The sequence below is a fragment of the Python bivittatus genome, unplaced genomic scaffold (genome assembly GCF_059951505.1).
Source record: "Python bivittatus isolate LINGU-HERP-01145 unplaced genomic scaffold, Pbiv_v1 ctg000020_np1212, whole genome shotgun sequence".
NCBI lineage: Eukaryota > Metazoa > Chordata > Lepidosauria > Squamata > Pythonidae > Python > Python bivittatus.
The window spans coordinates 96797393-96810218 of record NW_028277030.1 but is presented as its reverse complement, the minus strand read 5'-3'; the positions used below and the strand labels follow the sequence as shown (position 1 = coordinate 96810218).

Below are 12826 nucleotides of genomic sequence, written 5' to 3'. Positions count from 1 at the left end.
ATGTGATGGCACCTAAGGACCACACAATATGAGGATCACAGGCTTGAAGCCACTCCAGTCCCAAAACAATAGGAAAATGGGGTCCAGACACCAGGTAGAATTCCCGCCATTCTATGTGACCGCCCAGTTGCATTTGCACTGCGTCTATTGCTGAGGTCACTGGTCTAGAGTGTAGCAGCTGGCCAGTGATTGCCTTTACTAACAGATAAGGTAATACTGCATGCTGTGGAATATCCTACTCTTTGGTCAATTTCTCATCCATGAAATTTGCAGTGGCCTCTGAGTCAATCATGGCACGGACCTATAAAGCTGGCCTTCCTGAGATCTGTAAAGAAACAGTCACAACAAGGTGTTTGGCAGGAGTAACATGGGGTGCCTGGGTTTGGCTAGCCACCAAGTTGGCCCCGTCTAGCTACCCTTCTAGACTGGACTCAGTCCATTTCCCAACTGAGAAGGTCTGGCCTCCTTGGAAGGGCATGTGGCAACTAGGTGACCCTGGCCTCTATAGTACAGGCACAGACGCTCACACTGGCGTCTGTCCTTTTCTGCCTGAGTGAGATAAGGCCGAGCACTCCCCCCGCACACACACACTTGCATGGGCTCCTCCATAGGAAATTCCTTGGGTTTTTGAGATGGTGTGGGTAATGGTGCCGTTGAGATGTGTATTCTTGCCTTCCATTGCTGAAGGTGGCCATCATACAAAGGCACAAAGAGCCTGCAGAGTCTGTGGGCACTCAGTCCAGCCCAGCTCATCTAATATTTCCAAGGACAGATCTTCCTGGAACTGATCCACCAAGGTAGCGTCATTCCACATCAAATCCCGAGCCAAAAGATAGAATTCACTAATATACTAGGTTGCTGGCCAGCGACCCTGCTTCAGCATTCCAATGAGTTGATTAGCAGTCTAAGTCTTCACAGGATTCTCTTACATAGTTTGAAACTGCTGGCTAAATTCAGCAAAATCATCCAGCAGGGAGCTCTGTTGTGTAAACAACAGAATTGCCCATCTGGCTGCAGAACTAGAAAGCAAGCTAATCACAAATCCTACACAGAAATGATCCATAGGAAAATCCTCAGCATGGAGGCTCATGTAAAGTTTGCACTGAAGCAAAAAGCAAGACACTGGACCAGCATCCCGTCAAATTTCTCCAGCACGAGGACTGGGCAGTTCCAGTGTGAAGGCTGAGTGATGCAGCTGAAAGTTGCAAAGACTAAAGCTGATTCAGCTAAGCGGTAAGGAGAGCAACTTGCTGTGAGAGTGGGGTATTCTTGACAAGAAGCTGCTCCATTTTCTCCATGCTGGCTGAGAAAACAACCATCCCCTTTTTTCCTCAAAAGGGTGGGTTGACAACAAACTGTCCTGTCCCAGGCCAAGCACACACAAGTACATAGAGAGGTGGTTATAAACTTTACTGATAAGTTTTGTGAAGTAAATAAACAAGCAGCAAAGGAAATGTGAGTGCAAACACACATGCACACATGGTAAAGAAACAAGTCCCCCAAAGTTTAGTAAGCTTGCCTTAAAAGAGTTCCAGTCCAAAACAGGGGCACAAGAGTAGCCAAGCATAGTCCAAGGGTCCAAATGTTGTAGAAGGTTCATCAGCCAGTCCAGGTCCAGAGTCAAAGTCATGAGGTTTCAAATTGGGAGTCAAGGCACATGGAGTCTGGGTAAATGAACAGTTGTTGCCAATGGAGAGACTTGAGCTTGCCTCTCTTCTTAAAGAGAAGCAGCCCCTGTGTTGCTCATTTGGAAGGGCACGGCTCCTTTCTTGCAAGGGGCCTTGCAGAGCACCTTTGCTCTGCTTTCCCTTTTGCACAGCGAGCCCTTGCACTGGAAGAGGGTGGCAGCTCAGACTCCTCATCTTCAGAGACTGGCAGCAGCTGTGCCTGCTGGTTACCGGACAGCCCCACCTCCTCCACCTGCAGCTCCTCAGGAAGCAGTGTGTCTGGCAACTCTGGAACTGGCTGCTCATTGTCGATCTCATCTGAGTCTGAGCTCGCCATGACAACAACCTTTGCAGGATCTCTCTCTCTCTCTCTCTGTCACGTGTTTGCCATTATAGTCAATTGGTACGGTATTGCATTTTCTGTGCCTGGCCCGTTTTTTTTTTTTCTTTTTCCCCCTTTCAGAGCAGAGAGATTGTTTAAACAAGCTCTCTTCCTGAGTTGCTTTTCTCAGCAGACCAGCACTTCCCCAAAAAGGTGATAACCATAAGTTAACAAGTTCAGCTCTGCCACCTTAATTAGTTCTTTAGAACCCTTCCCACAACTGACACTGCTGCCTGAAACTGACAAGACCTTAATCAGTTTCACATGGAAGGCTTTCTTTTGCCTCCTAAGTGGCTCTGGCACACAGCAACAAGTGCGCTAGGCAAACAGTTGGCCCTACCACATTCCTTTCAATGTGTCCTCCCCATTGTGTGCCTGCTTACTCTCTTGTAATCCCTTCCTCTCCAATAAATTTAAGTACAAACATTAATTTCCTTCTTGATAATTATCCCAGTGCTGGGATGAGCATTCCAAATGGTGGGGGAGTGGGGAAAAAGGGCTATAAAAGTTGCCCTTTTACCTGGTTTCCTTGTGAGTTGAGTTCCAGAAACCTTTCCCACTGTTTGAGCTCACCTGGCTGTTTGGGGTCAAATCTTTCTGACATGTAAGTATATTCAGGGACAATTTGTCCTGGTGTCTTCCTTAGCGTTCTAGTTCTTTGGTATCTGTCCTGCAAATCCTAAATTAAGTGTTGATGCACAGATTAATAGTAACAAAGGTATAACCTGCTCTTATTTTCACTTGCTTATTTACCCCATGCCACGATGTCCTCAAATCAAAGAGGAAGAACCCCAGTTCAGCTGAGGGAAGTAGCAAGAAGCAAAGGAAATCTGAAGAAAATTGTAAGCACAGTTGCAGTCACATGATTTTCACTTAGTGACTTCGTTTAACAACTGAGTCACTGAAACCAATTGCAGTCATTAAATGAGGAGTACCTGCATGTGTTATGGATGGCTCTGATTTTGAGGGTGAATCTAGTTCACTTCAGGAGACAAAAGGCTATAAACAAGGCTGTCAGGGATGAGGCAGGGAAGGTCCAATTTAACCCCAGCAGCTTAAAAGGGTGGATCAGCACAACTCCTTGAGAGAGGGTATTAACTCTTTCAATTAAGCAAAGCCAAACTACATAACAGCATCACAACCCCTTCCCTTGTAGGAAATAATTCTCCACCATCAGACCTTCAATCATCTAGCTCTCATTCCTAGTTTTTCTTTACACTTTGCCCTCCAAACAGATACTTGGTTTATAACTCCTGGACTGGAAAATGTGAATATCATTAGATCAAATTGCTTACTACAGCCATAAAGCCAGATACCTTAAAATTTCCAATAGGAGAACTATTACATCTCTCTCTCTCTCTCTCTTTCATCTATCTAAAACCGATCATATATAATGAGTATAATAATATCTAAAGATAAATAAGAACATGTATAATAAAAAATAGTACAGGTAGTCCCCAGTTTAAGAATGAGTTCCATTCCCAAGATCTGTCCTTGAGTCAAATTTGTATGTAAGATGGAACAGTATTATTGTATAATACTGTATAAGTAGTACTGTGTAATGAACTTGAACCATATTTATGTATTTAACTTGAATAACTGTGTATTTAAATTTTGCTATAATAGGCTCCATTCTTAACTATGGATTGTCTGTAACCTGGGTGTTCTTAACCCAGAGACTACCTGTATTATAAAATGTGATTAATAAATAAATATCCAAATGTAGTTAATGGTGCAACGTATTGTACAGATGGTGACACAAAACTGGGCAACTTAAGAGGGTATTTTTGAGTCCTTGTCCAAAAGCAATAACAGTAAATAGAAATCGCTCTCCCTGCCTGAAAATTTCTTTAAGATTGGATAAATGAAGGTCTGTCTAGATCCTTATATAGGGAGCAGCATAGTAGCATATGGCTTAGAGTTTCTATTGAGCCGTCACCACATGGACATAAACAGAGGGTTATAGGAGTACCCTTAAAACATCCAAAAATGACTGCTGAGGGCAATGTGTCCAGCCTAGCTAAAGTGAAAGCCTTATGAAATTTCAAAATCATGATGGATGATAAATAAGAGGCTGAAGCAAACCCTTTTGGAAGAATATGATAAAAATTGGGGTGTGACACCTTGCTTAAATTTGTCTGGAGATCCATATCCCAAATTTGTTGTTTGAATTTAGATCTAGAGTATTGGACTGCAACAGACCTGTTCTTCTTGGCTGTATTGAAGCTCCAGATATGAGTTATAAACAAGATATAACTTTGAGAATTTTCTTTCTCTGCAGTTCTTTCTCTGCCTAATTTACTGCCCCTCAATTCTTGAATGACTTGCTAACTGGTTTATGGCCAAGGCAATAAAATCACTGGAAATGTGCTAACTGCTTGCAGCTTGTGCAAGACAACATGGAATAAAAAGGAAAAAAGTAAAAGCAATAACAACAGAACTACCACAGGAAAATACAAGTCCTATATGAAAAATTATTAGATTAATATCCATGAATGAAGAGTGGATTTAACGAAAGAAGATGTGGAAAGTGTTAGAACAAAATGAAAAAAAGTATCCTATAGACTGCTAAAAAATATGTGAAGTTATGTTAATGGAAATACGAAAAAGGATGTTTGGTGAAGTGATGAAGTGAAAGAGACTGTGAATGCATAAGGTGATTGGTGCAAAAAAAATTTAGATAACTATATTGTTTAGTGTATATAATGACAATAAGTTTGTTGCAAATAATGTAATCAGAAGGAGCATGGAATGGTTAAGATTAAAAGAAGCAGTCGAACTAGTGTGTGATTTTGGTGGAAATAAAAAAGTGCTCTGGAAGTAGATGAAGATAGCTAAACAAGGCGCCTCCAGCAGAATAAACAGATTGTTTTCATTTTTCCTAATTTCGGCTAAAACTAAATCCAGAAAGCTCCCAGAATATTAGGTGGTGACCTGAGCACAGATGATGTGTGTCCCCCCCTCCCCACAGTTCCTTTCTCAATTCAGCAGTTTCAAGTAAGATACATCCCACGGGCCAGCCTGCTTCTAGGTCTTTCCAGACTTTTTTCTTCCCTCCCTCAGCCTCAACTACTACCGATGTCCTGGCCCATGTATTTATTCCTCCACTGATGGTCACAGCAGTAATGAAAAGTCTCCAAGCATCACATATCCTACTGGCCCAACCACTCCCTTATGGTGCCAATATGTTTTTGCTCCCTTTGCTCAGTCACTGCTGCTGCGACCAATGTCCATACGTGCTACCACTAAGGAAATCCCTCAAGCCTCTTTTTTTTCCTCTCCTGTTTCTCCCAGACCACTTCTGCCTGGAATAATCATGCCTTGGTCTATATCTGGAATCTATTTTGTTCCATATATGAGGCAACACATTCAAATACACATTTCAGTTCAGACTTGGATCAATCAAAACTAGTTGTCCCATGTATGAAACAGTCCATGGAACATTTTGCACATCCCTATTATAGATATTTTTTTAATAAAATGAGGAAAAAGTAGTCGTAAATGTCATGAGAATCTTATCCCCTTACAAACTACTCTTTCTTCCACCATGTGCATATCCTGCTTCATACATATATTCATGAACAACATTAAAACAAAAACTATTAAAACATCACTGCAATTTCAGCACAGTAGAGGTAAAAATAAAATAACAGTAATCACAACATACATCAACAGCACTAGGTATGAGAAACTTTGCTTCCAATCCTCAAATATGAAACATTTCAGAAACTTCCCATAATGGCACATAAGGTATTGCTGAACAAAGAAAAGTACTCTCATGCATACTTATAGTACAGCTAAATAAATTCTTCAGACTAAAGTTATTGTTTTTGGAGCAGTGGCAGGCAATGTGGTCCTCACTGGCACAATAAGACCACAACATTTCCCATGACATCTACCAGGCTGCCTATCCCATTTGGCTCCAAGTTTTTAATTGTAAACAAATGAACAAATGAACATACACACACACACAAATAAATAAATTAGAAATAGGTATCAAAAGGTAGTCTTCTGTCCAAAATTGTTTCCTGCATGTGCTACATGTATCACATAGTACAGATTGGTCATACATGCTTTAAATGATTCTAGCAGTCTCAAATCTTAATCCTGTTGCCACTTTATTTCATTCAACTATCAAATACTTTACCCAAACTATACATAATTTTTTAAAAAGATGCACCAGAAATTACATCCATCTTTATTACAAACTCTTGTAATAAAAGTCAAGGAGTACAGTGAAAAAATGGGACATTTCCACTGCAGCCCTACCCTATGGAACACCCTCCCCCTTGAGAGCCAGCAGGCCCTTACCCTTTTAACCTTCTGGAAAGCACTTGAAAGCTGGATTTTTCCCCAAGCACTGGGATAGGGTGAGGCTAGAGTGTGAGAAGAATGTTGTGGGCTGCATCAGGGAAGTTTGGTTGTGGTGCCAGACTTTTCTGTTCTTGGTTTTATTGTTCTCTGTTTTTATTGTTTATATGTATTGTTTCATTCTTTGGTTGTGAACTGCCCAGAATTTGGTTTTAAAATGGTGGCTATACAAATGTTTTAAATAAATAAATAAATGAAACCTCAAACAGCAACTTCACACACAGTACCCCAGTAAAGCCCCACATTTTGGTAAGAAATTGCAAAATCATGAAGACACAATTTTTAGCCAAATTTCATTTAAACAACAAATGAAAAAAAAAGTGTCAGCCATGAGACTTAATATATCTAAGAAAGTACAGATGTATCCAAATGTCACAAAAGTAGCTCAGCCAACTTATTCACAAAGCATGCGCCAGCCTAGCAAACCCTGAGCATCTCTCTATGAGATCTGAGAATCAGGCTATGACTAGATGGCAATTGATATGTTCTTTGCCTAGATCAAAGGTAGGAAACATACTTAACACTTTGTAGGTAGGCACAGAGGGTGCTAAGTAAAGACTGGGCCACAAGGAGCATTCCAGGAAGAGGCAGTCTGGCATCAGTGGCCTAACAGTTCACTTCAGCTTGACCTAGCAGACCTCCTTGCAACTGAAATGTTTGATTGGCCAGGCCATTAAACCAATGCCCCAATGCCTCTTGTGCTTAGTGCTGCTCTCTGAAAAAAACCAGTCTATGCAGGCTGGGGCAGCAGGAAAGCAGAAGGGCTAGGAGAGCAGTATTGCCTGAGGGAGAAAAGGTGCAGAGGCCAAGGAGGAAGACTGGATCTGGCTACCTTGCCATAAAGGTCTCTCTGTTAGTCAAGGAGTGGGAAAGACCATAAGCAATTAAAGAAGCAACCTCTCTCTGCTACGCAAAGAAAGGAAGGAAGGAAGGACAGACTTTGGCAAGCAAGGAGGGATTGGAGAAAGGAAAGCAAACAAGAAAAAGATGCAAAGAAATAAAACATATTTCTGCTCAGCATGGAAAGAAAAGGGGAGGAAAAAAGTAAGATTTGGGCTGCTCACATTGGGATACATTTTCTAGATTATATTATAAAGCCAAAATATTGGAATTACATTAATGAAAAACATTGCATACTAAGTGGCCAAAATGAAATAGCTGTTTCACAGTAGAGGCTTTCAATAAATAAATAAATAACTTTTATAACATATTGTGATAACCTTCATTTTTGACCTACCAGAGACTTCTATATCAATGCATGAAAACACTTCGCATTGCAGCCCTCAAGCTTTTCAACTAATCCATTTCAATCAACTTTTCAGTTAGGAAAATGGAAAACCTACTTTGGTTTCCTCAGTTGATAAATTACATCAAATCCACTAGTTCTCCTCAACCTCTCAACAGCTTTCAAATAATTGTTCATTGTATCCTAGACAAGGTGGCAATCCTGCACCTTGAGGGAGATGATTCGCAGTGATTCTGGCCTCTCCTGTCAGTCCATGTCCTGATATAAGAGACTTCAGCTCTACACTTAAGTCACTATCCTATGATGTTCCACAAGATTCCATCTCTTCTCCTATGCTGTTCAGTATTTACATGAAACCACTTAGCCATCCACATCTGGTTTGAAGTACTATTAGTATTCTAATGATATCCAGCTCCATAATACTTTTCATTTCATTCCAGGGAAACAATCATTATACTTGATCATTGCTTACATTTGATAATGAGCTGAATGAAAGAAAACAAGTTGAAATTCAATCCTTAAAATTCAAAACAGGGGTTCTGATTTCTGGATAAGGTGATGATGAAACGTTGATCTAACTCAAATAATAAACTACAATATATTCTTTGATTCTCGGCTGTTACTAGTTTCCCTGAATGTGGTTGTGGCAAGAATCACATTTTTAAAATCACATCAGTTGGACCAAACCTGACCATTTCTTTATTTGGTTATATCTCATTTTGACTAACTGCAATGTGCTCCACTCTTTATAGCAATACTCTTGAAAAGTGTTTGGAAATTGCAATTAATATAAATTGCAACAGCTAGGCTACTAACCAGTACAAAATTACCAGGATAACATGACAGGAATAGTTGCAAGGTGACAATCAACAGCATAAAAATAGTGGGCACAACTGGGTAATCGAAACCCTGCCCCTTTTTAACATGCATCATACAAACATAAAAAGGGGCAGGGCTCCTGCTATTTTGATGCTACTGATGCCCCCTGCAGATGCCCCATAACTTGATGAAAATACTGAAAAATCTGCATTGGTTGTCAAATGATTTCCAAGCATAACTTAAGGCATTAGTGCTAATTACTGACGTCCAAAAATGGTCATGATCTGACTGAGGGTTTTCCTCTCCCATTACAAATTTGTTTGGACATCAAGATCTGTAGGAGAGGATACCCCTGCTTTCAGAGGACCATCTACAGAAAAGTGAGCTTCTTTTCTGGTTCCACTTTCTTTACCTTTAGAAAACCTGTAAAAACACTCTTTACCAAGGCCTTTAACATTATATATTATCTGTGATTTAATTTACTTATTTTTATTTTTTGTATGTTTTATGCTGTTTTAAATTGTAAAGGGCTTGAGTATTCATTTTGAACAGAAAAGTGGCATTTAAAACAAGTAAATAAATAAAACATAATTCACATGACCATAACACATACTATCCTATAGTCATCTTCTACCTTTTAAATTATTTTTTTACACAAAATCTTCCTTATTCCAGATATTTTTGGTCATCACCATGAATATCTTATCAATTATTCTTGATAAAAAAAAATCTACCACAGCCTTCACAAAATACAATGTGTACTAAGAGTTGATAAACTAGGGTTACATTTCCATGACTTAATTACACATTTTTCAAATGGTGAAATATATTGTATTAAAAAATCAACCAATAGTACAAAACACTATACAGGACACTAATGTACAACTACTTCAACATGTTGCTATATTCTATTTCAAAGCAGCATTGTTGGAAAAGTAGAAATCTGCTTAGGTATAACATTTAATATATAGAAACACAGCATTGCCGCCAAATTCTTCTCTACTGCAAACTTGAACACAAAGATCAACATTTATAAATCAATATTTGTCAAATTTAGTTCTTAAAGGGTGTCTGAATTTCTAACATAACACTTTCACTGTCATTACCAATACACAATTCAAGCAAAGATTATGTGCAATTTGCAGCCATGCATTTTATTGTACACACTGTAGTCATACTTTGGCAAATTACAGCATCCCAACACATGTAATACATATAATGACCAGCTACCACATGGTTACCCATTTCTAATAAAGCATTCAAAGAAACTTATTTTGGTCAAGCTTTTCCCTTCTCTCTTAATAACTGGTATAGGCCTAGTTTTAGAAACTGGTGGACAATAACTCAGAATTTGAAATACTTTTGCAAACTAGGATTCTGTAAGTCTATTGGACAACATCACCCTTCCTTTTAGCACTGCCATGTGGAATGACAGCGGTGGGACCTGCGGTCTAGCATTTCCGGAGCACATCGGGCTGAGGAATCCTGCTTTAAAGCAAACGATTTGCGAAGTGGAAAAGAGAAAGTAAGAAGCCGTAAAGTAAGGGGCCGGTGAAGTCAGGCAACTTTGGACTTCTACTTCTGTCCTACTTTTCTGACCGGGCAGCTCCGCTGGCCTTTATTTGGCTTCGGCTCTACGTCCTTCCGAGTCATAATTCGAAAGAATAAAAGTGGCGGGTACTCACAGAAAAAAGAAACCGGCTCGCCTTCGCGCTCGGTCAGCAAAGAAACGGACTTCCAGGCCCCAAAGCCCAACCGCCACATTCACACCCCATGAGATCGAAAGGGGACCCGAAGCGGGAGAAAGAAACAAGGGGCATGGCAGTCTTTCTTCCTAAAATACCACCCACTCCCCCCGACACACATCCGCGGTGACTGGTTGCCTCTCCCGGACTCCCCCCCACCCCAGCTACCCACGGGGTCCGTTTTAGGCCAGGCCTCTTGCCCCTCACCGTTGAGCGCCGACGCCTGCAGCGTAGCTCCTGAGGTGCCGTCGATGACTTTGATGGCGCCGCGGGCGGTCACGGCCAGGATGGCGTTGAGCGCCGGGTGGTAACAGAGGCTGCAAAGCCCCTCGGCGTCGCAACGCAGGCAGCCGTCCCGCAGCAGCAACCACTCGCAGGGGCCTGGGCCTGGCCCCGGCCCCGGCCCTGGCCCCGGCCCCGGCCCTGGCCCCGTCGACACCGGCCCCGAGGAACAAGACGCTCCCCCGGCCTCCTCCGCCGCCATCGCGCAGGACAAGAGGCCCGGCGGAGCCGCTCAGTGACAGTCCCGAGAGGAGCCGCCACCAGTCAGCATCCGGGTCCGGAGAAAGGGGGAGGGAAAAAGGGAGAGGGGAAGAGAGAGAAAAGGAGAGGGAGTTGAGCGTCGGCGTCCGCAGGAAGTGACGTATCTGCGCCGGAAGCAGAGTGCCGCTAAGAAACCGCTTCGCGAAGTTCAGTGCGTGTTCGAAGTGAAAGGGCGGAAGGAGAATTGGCACGCGCAGCCCTTCCGGCTCCTGAGTGGATCCCTGGGAAGAGCTCGCTTTAAGTCGCCTGATCAGTAGATTGAGCCTGCTGCTGCCTGCGTAGCCGGCTGGTCTCTGCCATTCTGCTTTCTTAATAGGCGAGAAGGAGGCAGGTGTATTTTATCCCGCAGGTAAACTGAGGAAATAGAAGAGCAATTCGAAAGGAAAAGTTCGGATCCCCTTTCTTATATGAGAGAAAACCTATTTGCATTTTTGGCAGCCTTCCAAACCTGGAGCCTTCTGAATGCGTTAAGACAATGCCCGCACGGACGGTGATCTGCCTGCTTGCTGGGAATGGCGAGGATTATGATCGGAACATACTCAGAGACCAGTCGGTTGGAGAAGGCTGATTGCATATCAGTTCTTCTCTCACCGGTTTTTGGCGGCCCTCTATAATCTTAGTGTATTATAGATGCGGCCAAGCGCGCGAAAATGAAACGTTTATTTTCACAGCTACAGCGTGATTGCGTTTTGGGATGGTGAGATAAAGCCACTGCGTTTCCACGTATTGGAAGTAAGTAAGTAGTGAGTCCCACTTTGCTGGATGTGTTTAAAAAGACACTGGACTGCTATCTGTTGAAGATACCGAACAGTGGATTGGATTTCATGGCCCTTTGCGACACTGTGATTCCACAAATTTACTTATTTCCCATGCTTTGTGCTTCAATTTCATATCTCCACATGTATCCAAAACAATACTATGAGGGTAAGAAAACATGCCTGGTTTTATAGTCATACAGTACTTCCAGTTTCACTGGAGGCTCTACATAGCCTGAGCAACCATAGCCTGATTCTTCCTAGTCACATTATATAATCCTCAACTTTCAAAAGAGCAATATTCCACATTTTTTCTGTCTTGGGGGAGAGGGGGTTGGTGGAGAAGGTATAACAGAAATGGTGGCAGCTGAGACACAAATAGAAGATATAATCTGGAATCCCAGCACAACTGCGCATGAGATAAAACAATTAGAGTTTTTTTTTAAAAACCACCTGGAGGTATCCTTACTTGGAAACAGCAGTGTTTATTTTTCAAAGCTACCTCTGCTGCTTTGACTAAATGAAGACTCAGCTAGATAGTCAACTTGAATGTGTAAAGTGCATGCTCATAAAAATCTTTTCTTATCCATATGCTTGCTTCCATTATTTTTAACTACCAGTTTGCCTATCTTTTATTTTACTGGACCACTTAGCAGTCCAGTAAAATAAAAGATAGCTGAGTTTTCATTTACATTTTGCTAAGTGGTTATGGTTCCCTTCTAATAGACTTGAATTAGATTCCAAAAGCTGAGGAAAATATTAAGTGTTCTTTTTTTCTGTTAAATAAACCAAGCTATTAGTGTATAGAATCTACTGTTGCACCATGCAACATACTAAAGATTATCATGTGGCTCATCCCTTTCTAACAAGGAATGAGTCATTTTAAAAAGAGCCTCTGGACAGCTATCTGCAGGTGCATTAAGAGCAGAAAAATAGCTATGTTTTGCTGCTTCTATCACCACAGTGTAATCCCTAATATAGGTTCTTAATCATGCTGTCAGATTCACTCTTCATCTTCCTCCAATGGCACTTTAAGCATCTGTTTCTGTGTTTTATTTCCTGAAGTTCCTCAGAAAACCAAGGAATCACTCGGGATCAACACACTATGAGAGGCAGCATACTGTACAAGCAATCTGATCCAAGGGCTTCACCATATGCCCATTCCAGGCTCTGACCAGGTGCCATCAGAACCTCAAAAAACAAAAACACCAAACTCTCTCTAGAACCCCACCTGGGATGGACCAATCTAACAGGTCCCACCTCCCTGTGAAAAGGATGAGAAGCAGTGGCAACTTGAA

The 12826-nt window shown here is 41.7% G+C and overlaps 1 protein-coding gene across 10 annotated transcripts in view; it reads right to left on the bottom strand.

The window, feature by feature from the left end:
* BIRC6 (baculoviral IAP repeat containing 6) overlaps positions 1-10831 on the bottom strand; it is a 174231-nt gene extending 163400 nt beyond the window's left edge. For 9 of the 10 annotated variants that reach the window (XM_088144745.1, XM_088144772.1, XM_088144805.1 and 6 more), the window contains exon 1: positions 10438-10829. In XM_088144745.1, coding sequence (XP_088000871.1) covers positions 10438-10714 — 277 coding nt within the window. In that variant the 5' untranslated portion in view covers positions 10715-10829. Of the gene's footprint in view, positions 1-10437 lie in introns of all 10 variants that reach the window. The other variant, XM_088144753.1, reaches the window with a different exon arrangement.
* Between the last annotated feature and the right edge of the window lie 1995 nt (positions 10832-12826).